Below are 22,899 nucleotides of genomic sequence, written 5' to 3'. Positions count from 1 at the left end.
CTCCTTCAGAGGAACACACTATACTCCCTGACTGGCAGCAGCCGCTCTGAACCTCCATGCTTCCAGTTTCCTTGTACATAAAAGGGCTTAATTCAATGTCTTAGACCACAGCAATGCTTTACTCATAAGAGGCCTGTAAAGTATTCAAATACATCCAAATATATCCAAATATACCAAGTACATTCCTGTAAAGTATTCAAGCAAACAAGGTTCTTTGGGTAAATGCAATCTCTTTTATCACACCAATTAAATAGTTGGAAAAAATTGTTCTTTGCAAGCTTTCAGGTACAAACACCCTTCTTCAGACAAAGGGGGAAGTCTCTGCCCAAAGAGAGTGATCATCTCTTCAGAAGAAGGGTGTTTGTATCCAAAAGCTTGCAAAAAATACTTTTCCAACTATTTAGTTGGTCTAATAAAAGATATCACATTTACCCAAAGGACCTTGTCTACCTATGTCCTTTGACCAACACAGCTACAACCAACACCCATGTACAGTATTCAGAAATTCTCATCTCAATAGGTATAAGGGGTTAAAAGGAGACTCCCTTATGTCTTAGGAAAAGGTGGGCTCTTCAAAGGCAGGGTTGGGGTCCCTTTAGAGGGGGAAACAAACAAAAAAGCCTCTCCTCTTAAAAAAAGAAGGGTGCATTAACCTGGATGTATTTTTCATCTAAACAGTGTTTTCAGCCACTCCAGGTCACTCAGTGTGGCATTACTTTAATATTAATTTCAAGTTTCATCCAAGTTTTATTAGCCAAGTACTGGCTTGGCCTGGCTCTATATAAAATGCAAGCTTGTGCTCTCTGAATTCATAAGAAGCTGCAGCAGTATGAGAAGCCAATCTGTTTTCAAATCTGTGTGCTAGAATAGTCTGTAAATAAACTCCAACGGTAATTTTCTCACCCACTGCAAGTTCAGTGACCATTTCCTACACAACTGCAACTTCAATCCTTGACTTTAAAGCACTATTACCATGATTTGGAATACACATATTCATCATACTAGCACTCATTTAAAAAATAAAGTTCAAGAGAAAACAGTTGCTAGACTGGTACTTAGAGAGTCTGACACACTCAAGGCTGAACTGAGAAAGAGCTGGACAAGCCAGTCTGCCTGCATCACTTGCAACAGCTTGGTTCCCTTGATTGTCTCTGTAGACTTGGGAACAAATATTTTCATGGAAGATGCCCAGTTTAGGAATGGGGACAGCCCCCCGACACCATGCAATTCAATTCTCTGACTGGGTGGCAGTGGCGGAAAGCAGGAGAAATGGTTCACCCACTGCTCTAGAAGTAGGACAGCCAGGCCTTTGGGGAGCCATATTTTTGTCAACTTGCTTTTTTTCTTTTCAATTATCGCGTAAGAGGAAACAAGAGGCGGCAACAGAAGTCAGCCTGGAGTGAGGGCTAATTACATATTTAGAAGATAATTCACAGGCAGAGCCCCAGGGATGGAGTTAAGTCAGTCATGATCAACAAAGTGATAAGTGCTCTATTGGCTTCACTGTTTGCTTTTTTCTCTGGAATACATCCCAGTCTTCCAGGCTTTCTGCTTTTTGTGCTTCAGTGATCCTGCTACACTTCCAGAAAGCTTACCAGATATTTCATACAATGTCATCTCTATAATCCTTGATCCCCAAAGAACAGGTGTGTATAATAAATCTCAGTGTAGCTGCCCGACATTCCAAAAGTAAAGGCAAAACCCTATGATTTCATACCAATAAAGTCTCCTTGAATCAAAACTGACACCTAAATAAGGGGTCTTCTGGCAGTGCTTATTATCTCCTCTACAAAACTGACCTTCTCTTCCAGAGATAGGGAAATCAGGAATTTTAACCTCTGCTCTAAACTCACACCAATATAAGCATTTTGAGATCTCACTTCCAACAGTTTATAGAATGTACAAAAAGGCAAAAAGTCATTGCAATGTTTTAAATGTCACAAAAACAGCTTTTTATCAAAGACTATAGAGATGACTGCTTAGGAGGCAGATAACTTTTAAAGTGGTAGCACCACTACTGAACCCTGGTTATTCCCTAGGCCATTTATTACATCAGAGTAGGAAGCTGGAACTCCAGGGATTAAATACCCCAAAGCTCTTCCTCTTCCAGGATGGTGAAAACTGGAACACTGTCAATGAATGGTGCAACACTTGCTCCACTCAGCCAGAGTAGCTATTGTATCAGTGCCAATCACTCACAAAACAGTCATTTTCCATGACAGGCCAAATAAGATAAATTAAAAGGTGGCTAAGGAATATCCATTTCCTCTATAGCTTCAGACAGAAATCTGCTGATGGATGCAGGCAGAAAGAAAGAAGACAGAAGCTGCCAGGGAAAGACAAACCTTTATAGTAGATATCCTAGAAATAATGGATTTCAGTATCACTGGGCATTTTACACGTGCTCCAGGGATGTGGTGCCAGGCGCTTTAATTAGCATGTCATGTGTATCAGCATCCCAGCACTGAAAAATGGCAATGGGGCACTTTGAACTGAAGCTCAAATGTGTTTTAGTTCAAAGACCCCTGCCACCATTTTCTCAGCACGGGGACACCAATACATCCCATCGATGTGGAAGGCTGCAGCAGCACATCAACTGCCGTGCTCCAGCAGACTCAATTAATCGAGACTGCTCCAACGTGCTAGATTTCCAGCATGTTGGAGCAGACTCCCTGCACGCCTACAGGAGCCCACTGATGCTTTCAGGGACTTGCCATATCAAAATCTGTCTTTTATGCCCACAGCTGCTGTTCCCTTCCCCACTGGCTGAGGTAGTCTACCCATAAAGCCTGGAAGAATGCTGAGCAGAAAAGAATCAAAACCGTTTCAATGGATAAGCAGTTGGTACTCGGACAACTGTATGTGCCAAGAATAAGAAGCCCAAGACCCTAAACAGACTTCCACAAGCTCCAATACACACTGACCTGTTTAATTCAGAGCTAGTCTTATGCTAATGCTCACCAGAATTGAAATGGCTGAACACATGCAACCATTTACAGAGCATTCGCCATACAGCTATTAGGAAACTTCCTCAAGTAACCGAAATGAGATGAACTTCTCTGGGGAAAGACTGCTACATACAGCAGTGGGATTTTTTTATTACTACTCAGGTGACTGCACATCTGCCCTAGTAACGACAAACAGCAGGAAATCTTGATCCAATCTCTTTCTTTTAATTAATATGAAGGGATAGGTTTCACTGTAAATATACTCAGAAGTCCATATGGAAGATTAATGGGATTACATTAAGTATACTGGGCCAGGAATGCTGCAAAATTATCTACCACTTAAGATTTCTATTTTAGGCCTCAAAACAATTTGCAACTATAAAGACAAGAATCCTTCCTCTAGACTCCTTTCCTCCCCCCACCCCAAACACTTCAGCCACAAGAAGAAATAGTGACTACTACACCTATACTGAAATGCTGATTTCATGATGGACCCCAAACTGTTAGGTGGTAGGAGAAGACCAAGTGGAGAACACTTAACTTCTTTTTCTGTATTCTGGCTTGGTCCATTTTTACTTCATACTCACCTGTCATTCATTTACAACAGTATATCAAACATATAGGCAGCAGAATTGATTGACCCACAGAATCACTGCATCTGGTCCACTAATGGGCTAATTGAAGTGCAGCAGAGTAGAATTTGGGGCCTTTGGACTCTAGTGGACATGACCATCAGTAGCAGCACCCTCAGCTGCACACCATTACGTAAATGTGGCCCCATGCAGCTGCACATCTCCAGCTCTGCATCACTGCAAACCCCTGGCTTCTCACCAATGCAAGCCCCCTGGCTTTGCATTACCCAAACAGCTCCATGCAGCCACTTGGCCCCAGGCCCACAAATCAAGCCCAGGAGAAGGCCCTAATGTCCAGATCTGGTTCAGGGCCTGGAGCGAAAGTTTGATACCCCTGGCTTACAAAAATCCTTTTAGGAGGTACAATTCTAAAGGAAGGTAAAGGGCACTCTTCTCTGGTGAATTAACACCCATCATGGGAATGAAACTCATTTTGACCCATCTTCAAATTAATGGAGGAAAGAAAGAAACTGCAAACATTATGAAAAACAAGTCTTCTCTGATATTGACTATATTTAAGAGCAACTACATATCCACTTGCATCAGCAGCAACTTTTAGACTTTTAGTTTGGGCGATTAAATCACAGAATCCAGTTTCAATTAAACTGGCTTGGAAAAAAAAGAGAATCCTGAAATGTTAAACACACTTCCAGGTTCATTCATTAGGAGGTGAAGACAACTCTCTCCTTCCTTTTCTTCCAGTTTCCTACTGTAGGACAAAAAGCATGCATCAACAATAGATTTAGAAAACTTTCTGGTACTCAAATGCAAGACCCCCAATCCAACACTTATTGCATGATTCATATATACCCATTCCCAAATTTTGATTAACTACCTGTAAATAGAATACCTGTTCTTGATGCCATTACAAATAAATACTCAGAGAGGAAGGGAGAGACACCAAGATGGCTATTACAACCTTGAAATACAAGCTAGGTGAAAGTACCATAATGTGGATACATAACTGGTTGGTTGGATCATCATGCTCAAAGAGAGGTCAACAATAGCTCAGTGTCTACTTGGGAAGAAGTATCCAGTAGAGTTCCCCAAGGGTCTGTCCTGGGTCCAGTATTGTTCAACACCTTCATTAATGATTTTGATTAAGGAACTAAGTGCATGCTTAGCAAACTTGCAGATTACAAGTTTAGTGGCATTTCAAACACTCTGATGAGCAGCTCTAGGATCTAGAATGACTGAATAGATTTGGGGGGGGGGAGGGGGGGAGGAGGAAGAGGAAAAGTGGTCAGCAATTAATCAGGTGAGATTCAACAAGGACAAATGCAAAGCCCTGCACTTGGGATAGAATAACTGCATGAACAAATACAGACTATAGAATGACTGGCTGAGCTGCAGTGCAGTAGAAAAGGACCTCGGAGTTACTGTAGACCACAGACTGAATGAGCCAAGTGTGCTCTGGTTAAAAAAAAAAACAAAAAACACAACAGTATATTGTTGGCTTAACAGAAGTGTCACTTGCAAAATAAAAGAAACGATTCTCCTGTTCTGTGCAATACTGATGATGTCCTACCTGGAGTACTGTGTCCAGTTCCAAGCCCCATAATTCACAAAAGGATGTGGACAGATGGGAAAAGAGTCCAGCACAAAGTGATAAAAGTGATTATGGGCCTGGGAGATGAGACTTGAAGAAAGGCGAGAAGAACTAAAGGTTATTTAGTTTGGAGAAAAGAAGGTTGAGGCGAGGGGCAGAAGGAATGATGTGGAATTTGACAGGTCTTCAAAAACATGAAGGTTGATTACAGAGATGGAGGAGTTAGGCTTTTCTCTTTGGCCAAAGGGGACAGAACTAGAAGCAATGGGCTCAAGCTGCATCAGAGGAAATTTAAGGTAGGAGATAAGGAAGAACTTTCTGGTTATGAGGGTGGTTTAGTATTGGAACAGGCTACCTAGAGAAGTTGTAGAATTTAGACATTTGGCTGAGATGGTTTAGTGAGGAATGCTGGTGCCTTGAACAGGGGACTGGACTGGACGAGTTTGTGAGGTCCCTTCCAGCTCTACTTTCCTATGATCCTATATCGCATTGTAAACAAATAGGAAAAAAAAAAGTTTATACTAATTTGATCTCTTAAATGCAGATAATCCAAAAGAGATTTAAAAAAAAAAAAAGCAGGGAAGAAGTTATCAAGGTAGCTCCGACTACTGCATTTTGTTCTGGGTCCCAAATTACCAAGAAAAATATCACAGAAGAACAAAATGATTAGGAAGTTGGAAGAAATTACACCCCCAAAAATTAGCTACCACTACAACAGTAAAGAGGAGCTCTGGATGGACATGGAATGTCCCATGGGAGTGCGGGGGGCCCTCAATGTGCTCAGCAGCAAACCCAAAAGTCAACTGGAAGTACTTCCAGTCCACTTTCGGGTCTGCCAGGGAGTGTGTTGGGGGGCCCCCCTGGCTTGGAGACTGGCCACAGGGGAACCCTGGGTACCCTCCCAGACGCAGGAGGCACCAGTCACCAAGCTGGGGGGTACAGGGGGGCCCCCCAGCACACTTCCTGGCAGACCTGAAAGTGCTACTGGTCTGCTGCCAAGCGCACTAGGGACCCCCCACACTTCTGTGCAACACTCCATGTGCCCCAGCATCGCAGCATTCAAGAGCCCCTGCTACTTAGAGGCATGTAGAAAAAAATTACAGCTGTGTCTGTGTCGATTCAGAGGGCTCCAATTTGATTTGGAGAGATTAAAGAGGCCTCTGATTCGATTTGGAGATTCAGCTACTGAATTGAATCAGGGCCTGAAGCTTCACACAGCCCTAGTAATAACTAGGAGCAATGGGTTGAAGTTATTGGAAAATTAAGGTTGTGTATCAGGGAAGTCTTTCCCAACAGTAAGACTAATTAGCCTGTATAATTGGTACCCAAAGGAGGTGGCAAAAATAACTTTGTTTATGATACAGTATTTAAAACCATCTACACAAAATGCTACTAAGCGTGCAATAGGAAATAATGCTACATTTACTTCCAGAAGAGGAACTAGATGGCTGAAGAGGTGCTTTCTTCATTAAGATCTGAGAAATGCTGCCTCACTGTAGTTAAACAGCACTTACCTGCCCATCTATTACCTGTACCTCAGTTTGATACTCTGCTGCATGTTAGGAAAGGCACTGGCTTTGTATTGGAATTTTATGTTGAAGAAAACTTGGACTAATAAAAGCTTGAGTGCTAATAAAACTTTACTCATGACTAGAAACTACAAGACAGCTGCAGATGGTGTTGAGATACACTGTTAACAACTGTTTATAGAAGTACTATTTGCCCACAGCATTTACCAGAAGGCTTCAAGTTAAAAGGTAGGCTGGCAACTTGAGAGGGTGAAACTTTTAGATGAACATTTCTAACACCTATACTACTGTAAAAGAGGTAAAAAAATGCACCCCAAAGTCCGCAAACGTACAATCTTTGTGCACCATACATGCAGTTTCCTGGGGGGGGGTTTAATGTATATTAAACATAATTGAGGCAGGGAAGAGAAAACGTAACACCGTATTTGGATGTGATCACTCTGGAAAGTACATGGGACTCAAAACTGTTCTCAGCTCAGCATTTTATAATAGCTACATTTCAAGTGCTCCTTTTAAACAAGAGAGTATATAAGCAGCTTCATTGACAGTTGCTATCCAAAGCAGGCAAAACATGCAAAAGCTCATGAATTTTCCTGCCTTGTAACACAGCACATTTACCAGCATACTGCATTGAAATCCTGAGGAATTCCTGCTCTTGGAAGCCAAGGCACCAAGTCCACATAGACTTTCTCTACTACAGAAAGCAACAGCATGATTTGAAGGTCTTAAATCCCATGGACTTATTCTGACAGTTCACAACTTTTCCCTGTGAAGATTCAACTCCCCTTTCCCTGCTTAATCAGTTGCCCCTGGTTATCAGACTGCTTCTGACCTCCGAAATTTACCAGATAAAGGGTTGGATAAATGATAGAACCAATGTTACATAAATGAATGACCACATTTGTATTTTACCAAGCTGATAGATCCCCCCCCGCCCCCACACCAGGAACACCTCTCCCTTATCTCCTGGAGAAGCAGTGGTCCCCATCATTAAAGAGGAATGTCATACCAGTGCAGAACTCTTTGCTACTGTTTTGGGGTACGATGATCCGTCTGTAGACAATGGGCTCTGATTCCAGGATATTCTCATCATGCCGGTAGCGAGCTGGCTTCTCATTTGGGGTGCCGCGGGAGCGAGTGCCACTTCTCCTCTCATATGTGTCGATTTCCTCAAACACAGCTGCCTTGTCAAAAAGTGCCAGATTCCCTTCAAAATCAAAGTCGGTGTCAGGGAGTTCTTCAATGTCATCCCCAAAACACTCATCATCTTTGCTCTTCATCTGCCCGTTCTTCAGGCCACTCTTCTTGGGAGTCACCTGGTTTGGATGACGGCTACTGGATGACCCTAAACAAGAAAGCAGACAGGCTGAAACCCAGGTCACAAGTGATAAAGATGTTCAGACATTATCCATGTTTGATGACCGTGATGCTGAGTGACCAGCTCTAGCCCCATACAGAGGCAGACACTGTGCAGTTTTCCCCACAAAGCACTTTTGATGCATCTGAATCTGGCTGACTGGTTACTCCTTCCTTTCTATGATTTATCTTACAAATCTCACCATTGGCACAAGCGATGCAACAAGCAAGTACCCACTGGAAAAGAGGCAGAGGCTCCAATTAACATCACTGTAGGGAAAAGCCAGGCTATACTTAAATAATGCACACTTTTCTAATGCTACTGCTTATAGATCATTTAAGCCTTCCTGGCTGGTCTCCCTAGTCTAGCTCTTGTTTCTGTTTACAATGAAGAATTTTCCCCAAAGAGCAACTCCATTACAAAAGCACTTCAGAATTAATTGTACCTACCTTGAAGCACTGCTGCAAAGCATACAGAAAATGTGTGCATAGCTTTGCTCTAATCTGAGGTTTCACATCCCATACTGTTAACATTTGAACTGAACCCAGCAGAAACATTAATACGGGCCAGAAATACAATCAACGTGGCAGTAGGTTGCAAGAACTACGAAAAGGATTTGGTGCCACCTCTCAATTGCAAGATATGGTATCGGGAGGCAAACATTTAGGCTGCCCTTACATGTGCTCAGGGTGGAGGTGGCTGTCTCAAAAAGGTTTCTGAACAGACACCAGACACTTTAAAACAGCTCACCGTCATACGTATTAAGCCCTGCAGCATTTCAAAATGGCCACAGGATGCTTTATCTGAAGCTCATTCAATGAGGTTTAAATAAAGCACCCCCCATGAACAGTCTGAAACATGTGGGGGCTTAATACACATGACAGTGAGGAGATGCTGGAGCACTAATTAGAACATGGAGCAGACTCAATTAATCAAGTCTGCTCCAAAGCATTCCAATTAGAATGTGAAAGAGCACGTCTATAGGCACCCTTAAAGCGTAAAACTTCCTATGATGTTTTCAGTTATTTCTCCGCTTCCCTTTGACCTTCTCCTGCCTCAGCCAGAAAAAAACGAAAGCACCTTTCATTGCTTCTAGCAAGCAACCATGACAACCCTTAACTGCACCCCTTCAGCATTACTAAACTAATTTGAAGGGGTACAGTTAAGGGTTCAAGAAGTGGGAAAAGATTTACATTCAACTGCTGCCAACACCTGCTTTATATTTATTTACTGAGCAGCTTGCATTATTCTAAGCTCCTTGAGAAAAAGAGTGTATTTTGTATGGACTCAAGGACACTGCTGTTGCCTTAATATTGTGCCAAATACCAGCCTCCTACCTTCTGACAGCCACCCACTTATCTTTATTAAAAGGAGCATAAATTAATCCATCAATAACAAATGTGGAAATTCCCTGGTGCTAAAGACATGCCCTGAAACCACCTGTGCCAATAAGCAACAGGGGTCCACTCAGCTACACAAAAGCTGTTTCTTTGAAGAGAGGAGCCATATCAGCATACTACTGACTAAAAATGGGAGGAACATGCTTGTTTCAGTCGGCTGATGATTTTGGAAGTGTTATTTCTAGATCATCGAATCCAGGGCTGTCCAACTGGCAGCCGCCAAAGGGTTAAGCTACAACCTGGGTGCTTCTCTCCCCAGCACTCTAGCAGCTGCCAGTCTCCAGGCACCCCTTCCACTCTCTACCTCCTGCCCCTGGAGTTGAGGGAGCATGAAGCCATAGGACTTACAGATTCAGCATGACATGGTAAAGGGGTGAGGGGTGAATGCCAACACAGCTCAAAGCAGGGGGAGGAGTGCCCTCCACACCAGTGTGCAGTGTGGCAAAGCATGAAGCACACATGGCATGCAATCAGGGCCAGGCAGGGGAGCTGCACATGCAGCCCCCAACCACTTGGAAGATGGGCACACCTGATCTAGTCTGTTCAGGGGAGTTCTCCAAGCAGCCTGCTTTTTCTCTTTCACACCACTGCAGTTTACCACTTGCCAAGTAGCTACGTTCCAAGACAGAGGGAGTCCACATTTTGATGGAGCCAGAGTAGCTTGTACAGCCCCACATTGTGCAGCTCGTAACGTACTGTGGCTTCCTTTGAGGTAAGGAGTGACCATTATAAAGGGGGTTAGCCCTAATTTTCACAAAGTTATTACACAAACTCAGGTCCTGCCCTAGATCTTCATCTGCTTATTACACCCATCCTCCTCATTTAAAACAACTGCCAAACTGCAGTATCTGCCTAAAAAAAAAAAAAAGGATCTCTTGTTGGGTCAATTTCTTACAAGTCCTTCATATCTGGTCCACTTTCTTCAAAGCATTAAACACAAAAGCCCTACACACAGCCTGTGACATTACATGTGCATAGTGAATCTGGATTGAGCTCATGACAAAAGTTCCTTGGCCCCCCTCTAGAGACAGGCACATTAGTAACCTGGGGTCAAAGACTGGTGGATGCATCACACTCAGCCTGACAGGGTCAAGCCACTGGAAGTCCCAGCTCTCAATTCCCATGCTCACTTGGGGTTGGATGCTCCATTTGCTAGCACACCGCAGCGAGCACTACTTTATTTAGAGCTTGCATGTTCCTTTGCAGCATGGGAAAGTACTAAAAGTTTCAGGTTGATTCCTCATATGAACTAATTCTCTGCACTTGCCAACTACTGCACTGAGAAGCCAAGAATGCTGAGTTGATTTTAGCCAAGACAGCAGTGAACAGAAGCCACATAAAATGGCAAAGTTTACAAGTAGCTCAAGTTACTTAAACAGTTGGAAGTCCACTGGTTAAACCCAAAATAGTCTCCACTGCTTACCAACAAGACAGATGGCCATGAGGCAAGTCACCCTTTTTTCCACCCTGGTAATAGGTTTACAGCATAAAGACAGTTTTGCTATGACACACAAGCAAACTCAGCTGGACAACTGCTGTTTGGTGTCTGTGGGTTTGTGATTTTTGGCAGGTTTCTCACTGGAAAACAAAACAGAACTCAAATGCAAAGTCTGATTTATTCCACGTTTAAAAGATGATCTGAAGAAAAGCTGGGCTCCTTTTCAAGCTGTACAGCGATTGGGAAAGAAGAGAGATTCTTTGCATTAAAGAAACCTTTGAGGGAGAGCAGATTAACAATGTGAAGCAGATTACACACATTTAAAAAACCTGAGAAAAGAGGAGTAAGGAAGGCATGCAAGCAGAGGGAGCCCCAACTTAGAGTGCTCACTGTCAAGCCTCTTGACAATAGTTTTTGTATTTGAGGGAAATTCACTTTAGGTCCCTGTAACACATGGACAATACAGGGAGGCATCCAGCTTCCCAATGAGGCTACAAAGATCTAAAACTAGGCAAATGCGACACATGAACTTCATACACCACAGAGCCTAGTGCATGAACATGAGATGCAACCCCAACACAGCCTGAACCGTCACCCAACAAGCATTTTATCTTTGTTTCCAGACTCTTCTGAAAACAACTGCATTCTATTCTTCCCCTATCCTGAAAAACAAAGCATGGGTATAGAAGCAGCTCTGTATGGTGGTTCTAAGGGATTGAAAAGGTAGCTGAAGTGGATGAAGTATAAATGCTGACAGAATGGAAAGTGACATTAGAAAGCTGGGAAAACAATAGTTGGAAAAGCTCCCCCAGGCTCCTTTGCAGACATATTGAACACGAGCCAAGATTATGCCCCAGCACAACTAGACACATTGGGATTGTGGAGGCCCAGCCCTTTAATCCTTGTTGGTGAATGCCAGCTCTGAAATACTGCTGACCACCACAGCTGGCTCCAGTGTGAACACTGTGTTACAACCACAACAAACATAACTTGCATCATTTGTGGTCACCCACTTGTCAAAGCTGTGTCCTTACAGGACCTCCAGAAAGAGTTATTCTTATTTTTCCCCTCCCCAAATGGCTATGATCCTAAGGCAAGATTTACTAAGCAACAAGCTAGTGGAAAGACGAAGTCACAGCTTAGATATCTCTTCGACACTGGTTTGCATCTAACCCAAATCAATAGCAACTGAGTTACTATTCTATATCATGCATTGCTGTACTTGTTCTGTGAGTGAATGCAAGTTGAGATTTCAACCCGGTTTCTGCCACAGACCTGCAATTCACACACACAAGATGAACACCCAAGCCCAGGAGATTTAGCTGGTACAGACTTTGCTAGGGTACTGTGGTGGGAGGAGGGGAGTGTGTGAGACATCGAGCAAGTGAACAAACTTCTTCATGGTAAAAGGTGACCACAATCTGCAACAGACCTCCCAAGGAGGTGGTGCAGTCCCCAACCTTGGAAGTCTTCATGAAGAGACTGGACAGACACCTTGCTGGGATCATCTGATCTCAGCAGTATTCCTGCCCAGGGCAGGGGGGTTGGACTTAATCTTTCTAGGACCCTTCCAGCACTTAATTTCTATGATTCTATGACTTACAGGTTGGTGAGAGGAACTGGGTTGAAATCTCTCGACTTGCATTCACTCGCAGAACAGTGATGCATGGTGTAGAATAGTAACTCAGTCACTACTGATTGGGGTTAGATGCAGACCAGTGTCAAAGGGAGGCATACTTCCCTCCTCCCACCACAGTACACTAGGGAAGTCAGTACTAGCTAAGTATTCTGTGCCTGGGTGTTCAGTTTATTAAGAGAGAACAGCATAATGGCACCGTGTCAACTTGGCAGCTCGCCCCACACAGAGTAACACAGAATAGCACCTCCCTTGAAAAAGATAAACAACATTTCCCAGACTTTTACCTCTCATTTATAACAGCCAAGCAAGTGTAAAGTCTCTAGAGAATTGGCTGCCTTCCTGCAAGATTCCTCTGGGAGCTTCTACTGCCAGCCCAAGCATGAACGAGCACGGTGCCAGTTTCACACATAAGCCACTATTGTGTAACCTACGGAGCTGTTTGGCGTTTATTGATTTCTGTCACACAAGCACTGTCAAGGCGGAAACTCCTGGCCCCAACTTAGCACGCTAAAGGGCACTGAACAGGCAATGGCAGCTGCTTTAAGCCCAGTTGTTATACAGCCTAAAGAAAGTTCTTGCTAATGTCTCAGCACATTCCTCTTTCAACTGTCTCCTGCAACCAGCATCATGAGCAGCTCAGCAGACTGAGGCAAATGTTCTTTAACCTGGGCCCCAATTTCCACAGGAGGTTAGCATTTCACAGGGTTTTGACACATTTGCAAGAAAATACATCACACATAAGGCATCAGACATTGAATTCAATTAGTTAATATAGAGGATCCAAGACTGTGTCCAGGGCGAATACAAAAAATAGAACGAAAAAAGGAAACCAATATTTTTTTAAAGAACAAAAAAAATCTGTTTTATTTATTTATTTATAATTTAAATTAGATTTGTTTTGGTCTAATCACATTTTTTAATTTTAAGATGCTTTTTTTTTTTTTTAAACAAGTAAACCTATATATAGTTTTAATTTAAGATATGTTAAAGCTCAGCTACATCATCATGGAATAGGGATTATAAAACTAATTATATACCATTTGGAGACAATATATTCATATAACTTTTTTAGAAAAGTTGTATAAATAGGTCACAACAGGCCATGGACTATCCTAGTGGCCTAATCACGGGGCTCCCAAAGGCTCCCCTATAAATTAGTAAAGATGAAAGAAAACCACTTTACCCAATGCACTCAGCACTTAATGGGATCTTCTAGAGTCTAAACTAAGTACTGCAGTAATGTTTAGTTTCCGTTCTCAAACTGTGGATTTGTCTCCAGAGACAACATCTTTCTTAACAGCAGTATATGGAAATGAGAGAGAATAGACCCGATTACCTACCCATCAGCCCTACTGTCTCTCTGCAAGGTTGTGTATAGAGTCAAGCCTTTACCTCTCTAAAAGTGCAAAGTTTCAAGAAGTGAAATGAATAAAGGTTATCAAACAAACAAACAAACAAACAAAGCACTTTTTGTAGAAAACTGATATCCAGATATTTCTGAAGGAAAGCTCTTTGATCTGTCAACTCAAGCTTAACTTTAGCCCTTGTTTCATTCTATAATGGAAATATTCTGGGTGCATACTGATGCTTTAAGGAACATATAAAAATGAGGGACGACGCAGAACCTGGGGCACATCAAGTGATGAGAACATGCAGCACATGCCACAGCATAAAGTGCTAGTAGAATATTTTTATAAACAGAAATAGAATAATGGGTGCTCGGTGTTATGAAATATGTTGATTACATACTTGTGTAACCTTACAGAGTGGAGTGGAAAGGAATAAAGTAAATATGAGACAACAATTAATGTCTGGGAAGGAGGGCAGTTTAGTTATAGTTGCATAAGGAAAATACAGTAGAAGAATTTCTAGACTCTTAGCATTTATTTTTGTAGACTTTTACTAGGCCAAATTAAGGTTGGGTGAAAACTTTAAAACTCAAGTGAGGCGAGACAGAGAAACTCAGACAGATTATAGGCCAGGACTGGAATAATTTGTTCCCATATTTTTCAAATATTTGATGTAATGAAGTTGTAGGGTATAATTTTTAAGCCATTATTTTGACATGACTGTAGTCTACTTGGAACCTTAACTCCTCGTTAAGGAAAGATAGTGTTTATGAATTTCCTGTCTGTTTTAAATCAGGATGGAACTTAAAAGCTGTGGGACAAAGCCTGACTCCCTTAACTCTCACAAGGTCCAAATGGGGACTTCCCCTGAAAGCTGAAATGCAAGGATAGGGGATTTACACCTTGATAAGTTGAGAGGAAAAGAGTAAAGTTTTGAAAAAAAAAGGACAATTTATTGCCTCTCTTCACCCCAGTCCCCCTGCACACTGGGTTGTGACCATGCCTTCCATGATCTCTCTGCACTCCTGCCCATTCTGTACAACACTCCGTCTTCCCTTGATCTCTCCATTCCATCTATATTCCCCTGCACAAGCCTAACCCATGCATCTCCCAAATCCCTGAGCACCCAACAACCATCATATCTCCTCAGTAACCTCAAGACACCTTTTCCATGCCTTTGATTTGCCATTTCACGTTCTTGCTGCTCCCACTCCATCAAGAATGGTCCTGTACTGAAGCATGTGACTCAAAGCTACACCTCCAGCCTCTTCTTACCCAGTCCACTATCAATTTAAGGCCACCCTGGACAGGTGCACTTTTAAAAGCAGGTATCTGCCCACAAGCCATATATGTCAATAAGCCTGTAGGTCACTCAATGACATCATAAAAGTTGGTAGAGCAACGGGATTTGAACTAACTAGGATGCCTGAAGAGTTATACTGTTACTTGCCACATGTAAACATTAATAGCCACAGGTACCATTCAAGCCCTTATTCAGCAAAACATGTAAGAATACATCTGGCTTTTGAGTAGACTCACAAGAATCAAGAGTGTTATTGATGTCATCCATCACTCCTCTTAGTACAGCTAAAAGCCACCACTAAATCACATCAAAATTTAAAGAAAAAGTAGCAGGCAGGTTTAAGATGCACACTTCCCACATATTAAAAGACACCATATCTGATAGCTCGTATCACTTTCCCAAATGTTGGCAGGGAAAAAGAAAATTACTTCCATCACCAGTATAATCAGCATGTTAGTTATCTGCTTAAAAGGGGTGGATGATGCAGCAGTAACTTGGAACCAGGCTGACAGCTCAGGCTAAGCAGCAGTGAAAGCTACAGGCTGGTCAATATACTCACAGGAGTTATGTCTCCGACGGAAGCCTTTGGACTGATTCATGGATTCCACGTGTCGGTCCATGTAGCTCTTGGAGCACTGCTGCTGTTGTGGGGAGATGACAACATCCTGATTCTTCATGTCTGTTCTCCTTGGGATGTTCTGTGGGGCACTGCTGGAAGCAGTGGGCTTCTTCAGCATTTTGCCAGTGCCATTCTGATTGGTACTCACTTGGCATCCAACTCCAGGGATACCCAGTTCAGTCTGCTGCAGATCCCCATACTGCCTTATTTCTCCAGGACCTGGAATCTCCAGAATCTTTAGCTCTGTAATATCACCTGCCCTGAACATAGGAAGAGAGAGAGACCATAACAACATGGGATTTAGTACCGCCATCCAATTCTGTAAAAATTAAGCTCTTCAAGGAAGAGTGTGTATGTATATATGTGCATGTTAATCTCTGCATTATCGTCAGAAAAAGACAACACTTAAATCAACTTCCATACTCCAAGAACACATACTTTGAGGTTACTTCAACAAAAACAATTCTGGTTCTTCAAAGAAGGGAAGCGGGTATTATCTTGCTGGTTCCATGCCTATTTACGAGCAAGGGAAAACAAAGTTAAGACAGAAAACTTCCAAAAGTTTACCTCATTGGTTCTGTTCCTAAATAGAATCAATTGGGCTGGAAGGGACCTGAAAGATCATCTAGTCCAAACCTCTGCACAAATTCAGGATGGTTATTCCAAAACAAAAAAATCATACTTCTGACTCACTGCAGTAAGTAGCAGATGGCTTGGCAGAAATCAGCTTGATTCAAACAGATTGTGAAATGATAACCATGCTATATTTAATCTTATGTTTCATGTTACTACCTTATTTAGTCTGCTTTTATTGAGGGCAAACCCCACATATTTCAAACACATGCAAGAAGAATGGCACATGCAAGCTCTTTTAAAGGCCAGAACAGCAATACAGGATTGGAAATTCACCCCAGGTATATATAATCAAGGAGCAAGTATAAATTGCTAACTAGCATGACTGGAAGGAGTCATTAAAAGATACTGTCTTTGACTATAGGGTTGTGCTGAATAATAAGGATTCACAATCAACTAATTAACTCTACTGGGGTACAAAATTATCACATGATCATTTAATCCTGCAATTTACAGAGATAACAGGAGGCGGGAAGTGGGAGCTAATTATTTTTATTCTCCTTCAGAAACATAAATATGATTTGGAGTGCAAAAGATACTGTTGCTCTTGTGCAGTTATTTCAAGACAGCAGTTCACCTGTTCATTTGGGATGCTGTTGGCATACCTCCACAAGCTGTACTGATTGAATTCAGAAATAAAGAACAAGACTTGTGCTGAAGAAAACAGATTCTGCAAGACGTACCCCAAGAGCTACCTAGATGGAGGAAGGGAAGTAGCAGAAGATAAGACACCTAAAAGATAAACATGGAGTTGGAACCATAAAATGGATTTATTTCTGAGCAAGTTTAAAGTAATCCAATGCTCCATTGTCATAATTTTAAAAAGGAAAACAAACATTAAACTTGCTATTGACAAAAAAGCCTAAGTCTGATGTAACCACAAGCTGAATAATAGATAAAGCACGCATTTTCATGGCTCCTACAAGCCTGCTCCAACTGTGATCTGCACTTGCATTTACACTAGAACCCAGAAATCACAAAGTCAGAATAGGAGCTCTTTTGCATTCCATCTACAGGCTAGCAGAAACAGAAGAGGTACTCATTATCCACAGTAATCATTAATTATAACAAGGCTGGAAGCAAAAAAGCTCAACTCTGGCCAAATTGAAAGCTGATTTGAAAGCAGCAGAGGAGAAGGACACTAACCTGAAGGTGACCTCTGGCACGAGGCACTTGACCCCATTATGGAAAGGCCGGGTCAGGGAAATGGTCTGGCTGACCTGATCCACAGCTGACACACGTCCTTGATAGACTCCCAGGCTTTCTCCACAGTTAATTGACACAATGCTTCCAAGCCAGTCTGTAGCCATGTTTCTGGCACGTGTTCACTGTAAAAATGAAGACAAAAAGCACTGGCTGAAACAAAAATAAATAAATCAGGAGACTGACAAACTTAATTAGCTTCTGCTTTAATCCATTCCAGGATCCTGTTCCTGACCTAGTCCATTATTTTGTTGGCTGTTCTCTCTTAGCAAGGTGGAGATAATACCTGTATAAACTCTAAGATTAAATTTAGAGAGCGCAATACCCTTGCCCATATGTTTGTATGTGAAACAGCTAGCACACTACTGTGAAAATGTGAATGCTGGATAATATCTAGTCTCGTACAGCTACATCACACTGCAATCTAACAAGTAACTTTTGGTAACCCGTTTTAAGACTCGTAAATACTTCCAGTAGCAACACCCATGTTCAAGCGTGTTCTAGTTAAACTCTAGCTCCTGCCTACATATGTTCTCCCCAAAGCCTTAGTCAAGTTTGTATTTTCTTCCTATTCTAAAAGATCTATGTAGCAATGTTGGACAGAAAGGTCACTGGTTTTACAACAGTTGAGTAGTTATAGATGGGTACATTAGTGCCTGTCAAAAGCCCTCAGGAAGGAAAGAGAAATAGGACTGTCTTTATCCTAATAAAGGGAATAGCACAATTCTATGATTTTAGTGGGAGGGATCAAAATGTCAACAGTAAAGTACTACTATTAATGTTACAATCTTTTTGTTAAAATATCCCAACAACAGCATTTGTTTCAAAGGGTACACATTCAGGGAGGAAAAGTACATTATGTCTGATCCAACAGAATTCTCTCAACTCACAGTTCTAGTGTCTTGGATAAGTACAATTTTGAACCAATACTGTACACTACAAAGTGACTGTGCTTTGCTCTGAATGCATAATTACTATTTTCTCTAACAAAAGACCACCACATGCACAGCTGTTTGCCTAGCACTACAACAGCTCTGTAACTATAGCCGATACCAGATTATCAGAGAAAAGGGAAATGAAAGAGACTGTTACAACAAGTAGCTCCTGTACAGCAAGATAGAGATCTTAGCCAGGATTTTATTAGCCAGTAAAGTGCCATCACACTGGACAATAGCCAAAAAGGCACATCCAACATGTGACAGAGACAGATCAGGTAGCAAACATGTTTAAATTACTTGAAACTATGATAAACAGAGCAACCAAACAAATAAACTTTGAATCCCCTGGCCTTTTTTTACTTGTCTTTATATTATTTAGATAATCAGTTTATGGGGGACAATGTTTGGGATGATATTTTTTTTAACAAAGGAATCCTGAGAACTATCAGAGCAAGGAAGAGGAGAATGAGCAAAGTGGAAGGAGTAGAGTTATCTAGAAACTGCACTTAAGAGTTTGCAACCATCTTTAATGAGAAAGAACAGCAGATACAGCAGGAAAAAACCAAACCATATACATAAATAAAAGCTGAGGAAGAGACAAGAGAAAAGGCACTCATGAAATCCAAAGACAGAGGAGAGAGGGAACACTGTTACCACATAATATGCACCTTTCCCTCACAAGTCAGCCACCCAACATTGAAGTGTGCATTTTAAGCAAGAAAGTGGGTTTTTTTGCTAGAAAAGGAGCACTCCTGGAGGCACAATGCATGGTGTGTAGGCCATTTGTGTCTGCTCAGCAAACCCAAGGGGGAGAGTCCTGTGTTAACTCTGTCACAGTTTTTCGGTGAGCACTGTAGCTTGTGCCCAAAGCAGCCAGGGAGTTACTGGTAATACCTTGATGAGGTTTGTGATGTGGAAACAACAGTTTACAGGAACCTTTATGAAAAATGACTTACTGAAAAGTAGAAGAAGTCTTACCACTGCCCTCTGCAAGACAGTCTGGGGGCCTAACTTTATGTGACAGAGTGTATCAGAAAGTGTCCAGGAAGTCTGGCATCACAAGAGACAGTGTGCCACACCAGAAAAGTCTGCTGGCCCTTTTTTTTTTTTTTTAAATTGACTAGCACCCCTTTAAGCCCTAAACACTGTAGTACTGAGGACTAGGTAGTGAAAGTGACTACCCCAAAATTAAGCTGATTTAAACAGGGAGGGTGCTGGCTGTCAAGCAGTACTAAAACACAAAAATAAAATGATTTGTCACTGCTTGCTTTTCATTTGTAAATGTTCCCTTATTAATTACCTAAGAAATTGAAAGTCATAAAGAAGTGCTTGTACTGTACAGTTTAGATAGATAAATATTAGGGGTCCACCTATAGAGATTTTTTGGGCTAATACCAATGACTGATTTTTGAGGAGCCACATGGCCCCATACAGATCCAATTCTGATACATAGCTGGGCAGCTTGGAGAGCAGCATCAGGCCAGCAAGTTTGTTGTGGAGGAAGAGAAGGGGCATGGGGGGGAGATTGAGGACCCCCCCCCCCGGTGAGGGAGGGACTGGAGCTGGGGCCACTCAGCTGAGGCAGGACAGGGTGTGAAATGAAGCCATGAGTAGCTCGTCCAGGGGGCACGGCTCTTGCCACTTCACACACCCCAGGAGAGCACGTGGGAAGAGTGCAAGGTAACACCGGGCTTCTCCCAGTGAGGGGGGGCTGGGCTGAGCTGTACTGTGCTGTGCTGCGTTGCATTTGGGGAGGGCGGCAGCAGCTCTGAGAGAAAGGCTACGGGGGGAGGGGGGCCAGCAAGCACTCCAAAATTCACTGCAGCCTTCCCTTCGCCCCCACCTGCCCCGAGCACAGCCCCAGCCCATCTCCCCACCAGAAAGAGCCTGGAGCAGTCCGTGGCCCCAGCCCACAGGAACAACCCACCCCACCCCCTGTGCAGGTCTGCGGGTACACCCCCCCCCCCCCCCAATGTCCTCCCAGGGTGTGCACAGCAGCAGGAGCCACCACCTCCCCCCTGGACAAGCCACCCATGGCTCCATCCCACCCAACCCCAGCGAAGCAGTGCCTGCCTCACCCCCTCCCCTTCCCCCCTCCTTTCCCCGACAACAAACCCACCAGCCCAACACCGGTCTCCAACCCTCTGGCTTGTAGTCCTGGCCACGTGCATGCTGCTGCGCACATGCAAGAGGCATTTATTGGCCACATTTTGCCTGATGCAGCCAATAAAGAGCTGATTTCCAATACTGTCAGTTTTCCCTATACCAGTGCCAATCCGATATGGAACTGATTAGAGGTGCACCTCTAATAAATATCCCATTTACACATCAGCAACAATTTATTCAGTCTATACAGAAGTTTTGTCCAATCCCATGGTCTGACTTAGAAAAAAAGAGATTGGTGCTAGTATCTCCACTGAGCAATTGACTGTCTGTACTTTTTAAAAGTACAATTCCTGTGTTAGAGATACAGTTATTCCTATTCATACAGGTCTAGTTCCATACTTTTTGTCTGAAAAAATGTTTAGAACAGACAGATCAATTAATTGTATGTGAAGGGTGATAGAACAATTACAATGTAATTGGCAATATAATTACCTCTGAATGAATTAAAAAAAAAATGTTGGACTGGACTCCCAAACGCTAAAGGGGATTTTGAACTTATTTTCCCTGCGACTAAAAATAAGTCTAGCTTATTTCAACTGTAAATTGGGAATAGTATTGGTCATGCAGGCTTAGGGGCAAGATAGTTTGTGTTTATACAGTGCTCTGGTTATGTAAAGAGCATCCAGATAAGTATATGTCAGTAAAAGTTTTAAATGCTAAATCATCCCATGGAAAGTCAAACTCTGCTTTGCCATCTGGGCTGCAATTACTTAAGACCACCAAGAGCCAGCTGGGCTACCCGAAGCGCTATTTGTGCTTTAAAGATAAGTTGTTACCAAAAGCCATTTTAATCAAGCCAACTTCACTGAACAGGTACAGAAAATGATTTGGTGCTACAGCAGAATAACAAGCCTCAAGATGGATTTGGGCAGTGTTTACTAGTATTCTGAATTGCCAGTTCAGGAGAATCCATCACTGACAATTATCAGTATAATACAGGCAGAGGTCAACGGTCTACTTCCTTTCCTCTTATTTTGGCACATGAAGGCTTATAAAAATTGCTATTCTAGACCAGACCCAAAGTCAGCTACTCTAGTAGTACTCTCCCTCCCAAAGCAGCTGACATCAGATGCTTCAAAGGCAGGTGCAAGAACAAGAGACAGATGCAAGACAGTATGTCCCATACCACCCCTGCCCCATCTACCTCTGCTCTCAATGTGAAACACTGAGAAGCCGGACAGCGCAGGCTTAAGCTGTTTCTAAGCAGCTGGGGGCCATATGCCACAGGGCAGCATTGGTAGGGACTGTGGTGTGCATGCACAACCCCCTGCTGCATCACACGCCCCCGTGGGTGCCTCCTCCCACTGCTACACTGCAACTCCAACCCCACACACCCCATGTGCCCCCAACCTCACACTCAGCTCTGTGCCCCAAAGTGCACCCTGCCACAGCAGCAGGATACAAAGTGGAAGCTGGAAGATGGAGGAAGCGCTCTGTAGCAGCCAGAACAATGTTATGGCAGCTGGTGCCAGGTGGGGGCCAGGGGCCACCACAGGCAACCAGTGGGACCGCCCCAGCCTCAGGCTCTGGATGCAACACCCAGGGCTCCTCCCCACAGCAGTGGTGCCTCCAGACCTTCTTGGCATCCAAACATCAGTCCTTCCCCAAACCTCATGACACTTTTTTTCCTCACACGTGCCAACCTGCTCGGCTTTCTCAGTGCCCTGCGTGACTTGCCACAGAGCTCCTGCAGTTGTGGCAATGCAGGGGACAGATGCAAGCAGATGCTAAACGGGGCCCAGTGACAGCCAGCACAAGCGGCTCCCCTGGGGCTGGCCCCCGTGAGCGCGAGAGAGGAGACGCTCCCCAGGCCGGACCCCTCGGAGGTGGGAGTTACACGACCTCGGGGGGGGGGGGGGCAGGAAGGACCCTGGAGCCCTTGGAAGAAGCGAGGCTGCTGCAAGGCGCTGGCCGGGCTCCTTCACCCGGGCGGGGGGCCGTACACAAGCTGAGCCCCAACGCTCAGGGCCACGGCCACGGCCACGGCCAGACGCCCTCCGCCCCGGGAAAGGCCAAGGCCGGGGGGGAGGGGCCGCACCCAAATCCCCCGCTCGCTCCCCACCTCTCTCACCCGCTCCGTAGCAGCTCCGACACACACCGGAAGCGTCGCCTGTCCACCGTGCTGCGTCGCGTCGTCACTTCCACCTCCGCCGGAACTCCACTCCTAGAGCACCACCCCCAACCCCGCATCAGCGC

At 43.5% G+C, this 22,899-nt stretch overlaps 1 protein-coding gene across 2 annotated transcripts in view; it reads right to left on the bottom strand.

Annotated features, from left to right (window-relative positions):
* EDC3 (enhancer of mRNA decapping 3) overlaps positions 1-22,899 on the bottom strand; it is a 38,725-nt gene extending 15,826 nt beyond the window's left edge. Inside the window, exons 1-4 of one of the 2 annotated variants that reach the window (XM_090029268.1) lie at positions 22,775-22,899; positions 17,543-17,724; positions 15,704-16,023; positions 7,668-8,003 (exon numbers count right to left, since the gene is read on the bottom strand). In XM_090029268.1, the coding sequence (XP_089885394.1) occupies positions 7,668-8,003; positions 15,704-16,023; positions 17,543-17,706 (820 nt within the window). In that variant the 5' untranslated portion in view covers positions 17,707-17,724; positions 22,775-22,899. Of the gene's footprint in view, positions 1-7,667; positions 8,004-15,703; positions 16,024-17,542; positions 17,725-22,765 lie in introns of both variants that reach the window. The other variant, XM_090029269.1, reaches the window with a different exon arrangement.

The sequence above is a fragment of the Crocodylus siamensis genome, chromosome 15 (genome assembly GCF_052110815.1).
Source record: "Crocodylus siamensis isolate JL-2025a chromosome 15, ASM5211081v1, whole genome shotgun sequence".
Taxonomy (NCBI): Eukaryota; Metazoa; Chordata; order Crocodylia; family Crocodylidae; genus Crocodylus; species Crocodylus siamensis.
The sequence above is the reverse complement of the archived record's forward strand: the minus strand, read 5'-3'. Positions and strand labels throughout refer to the sequence as shown.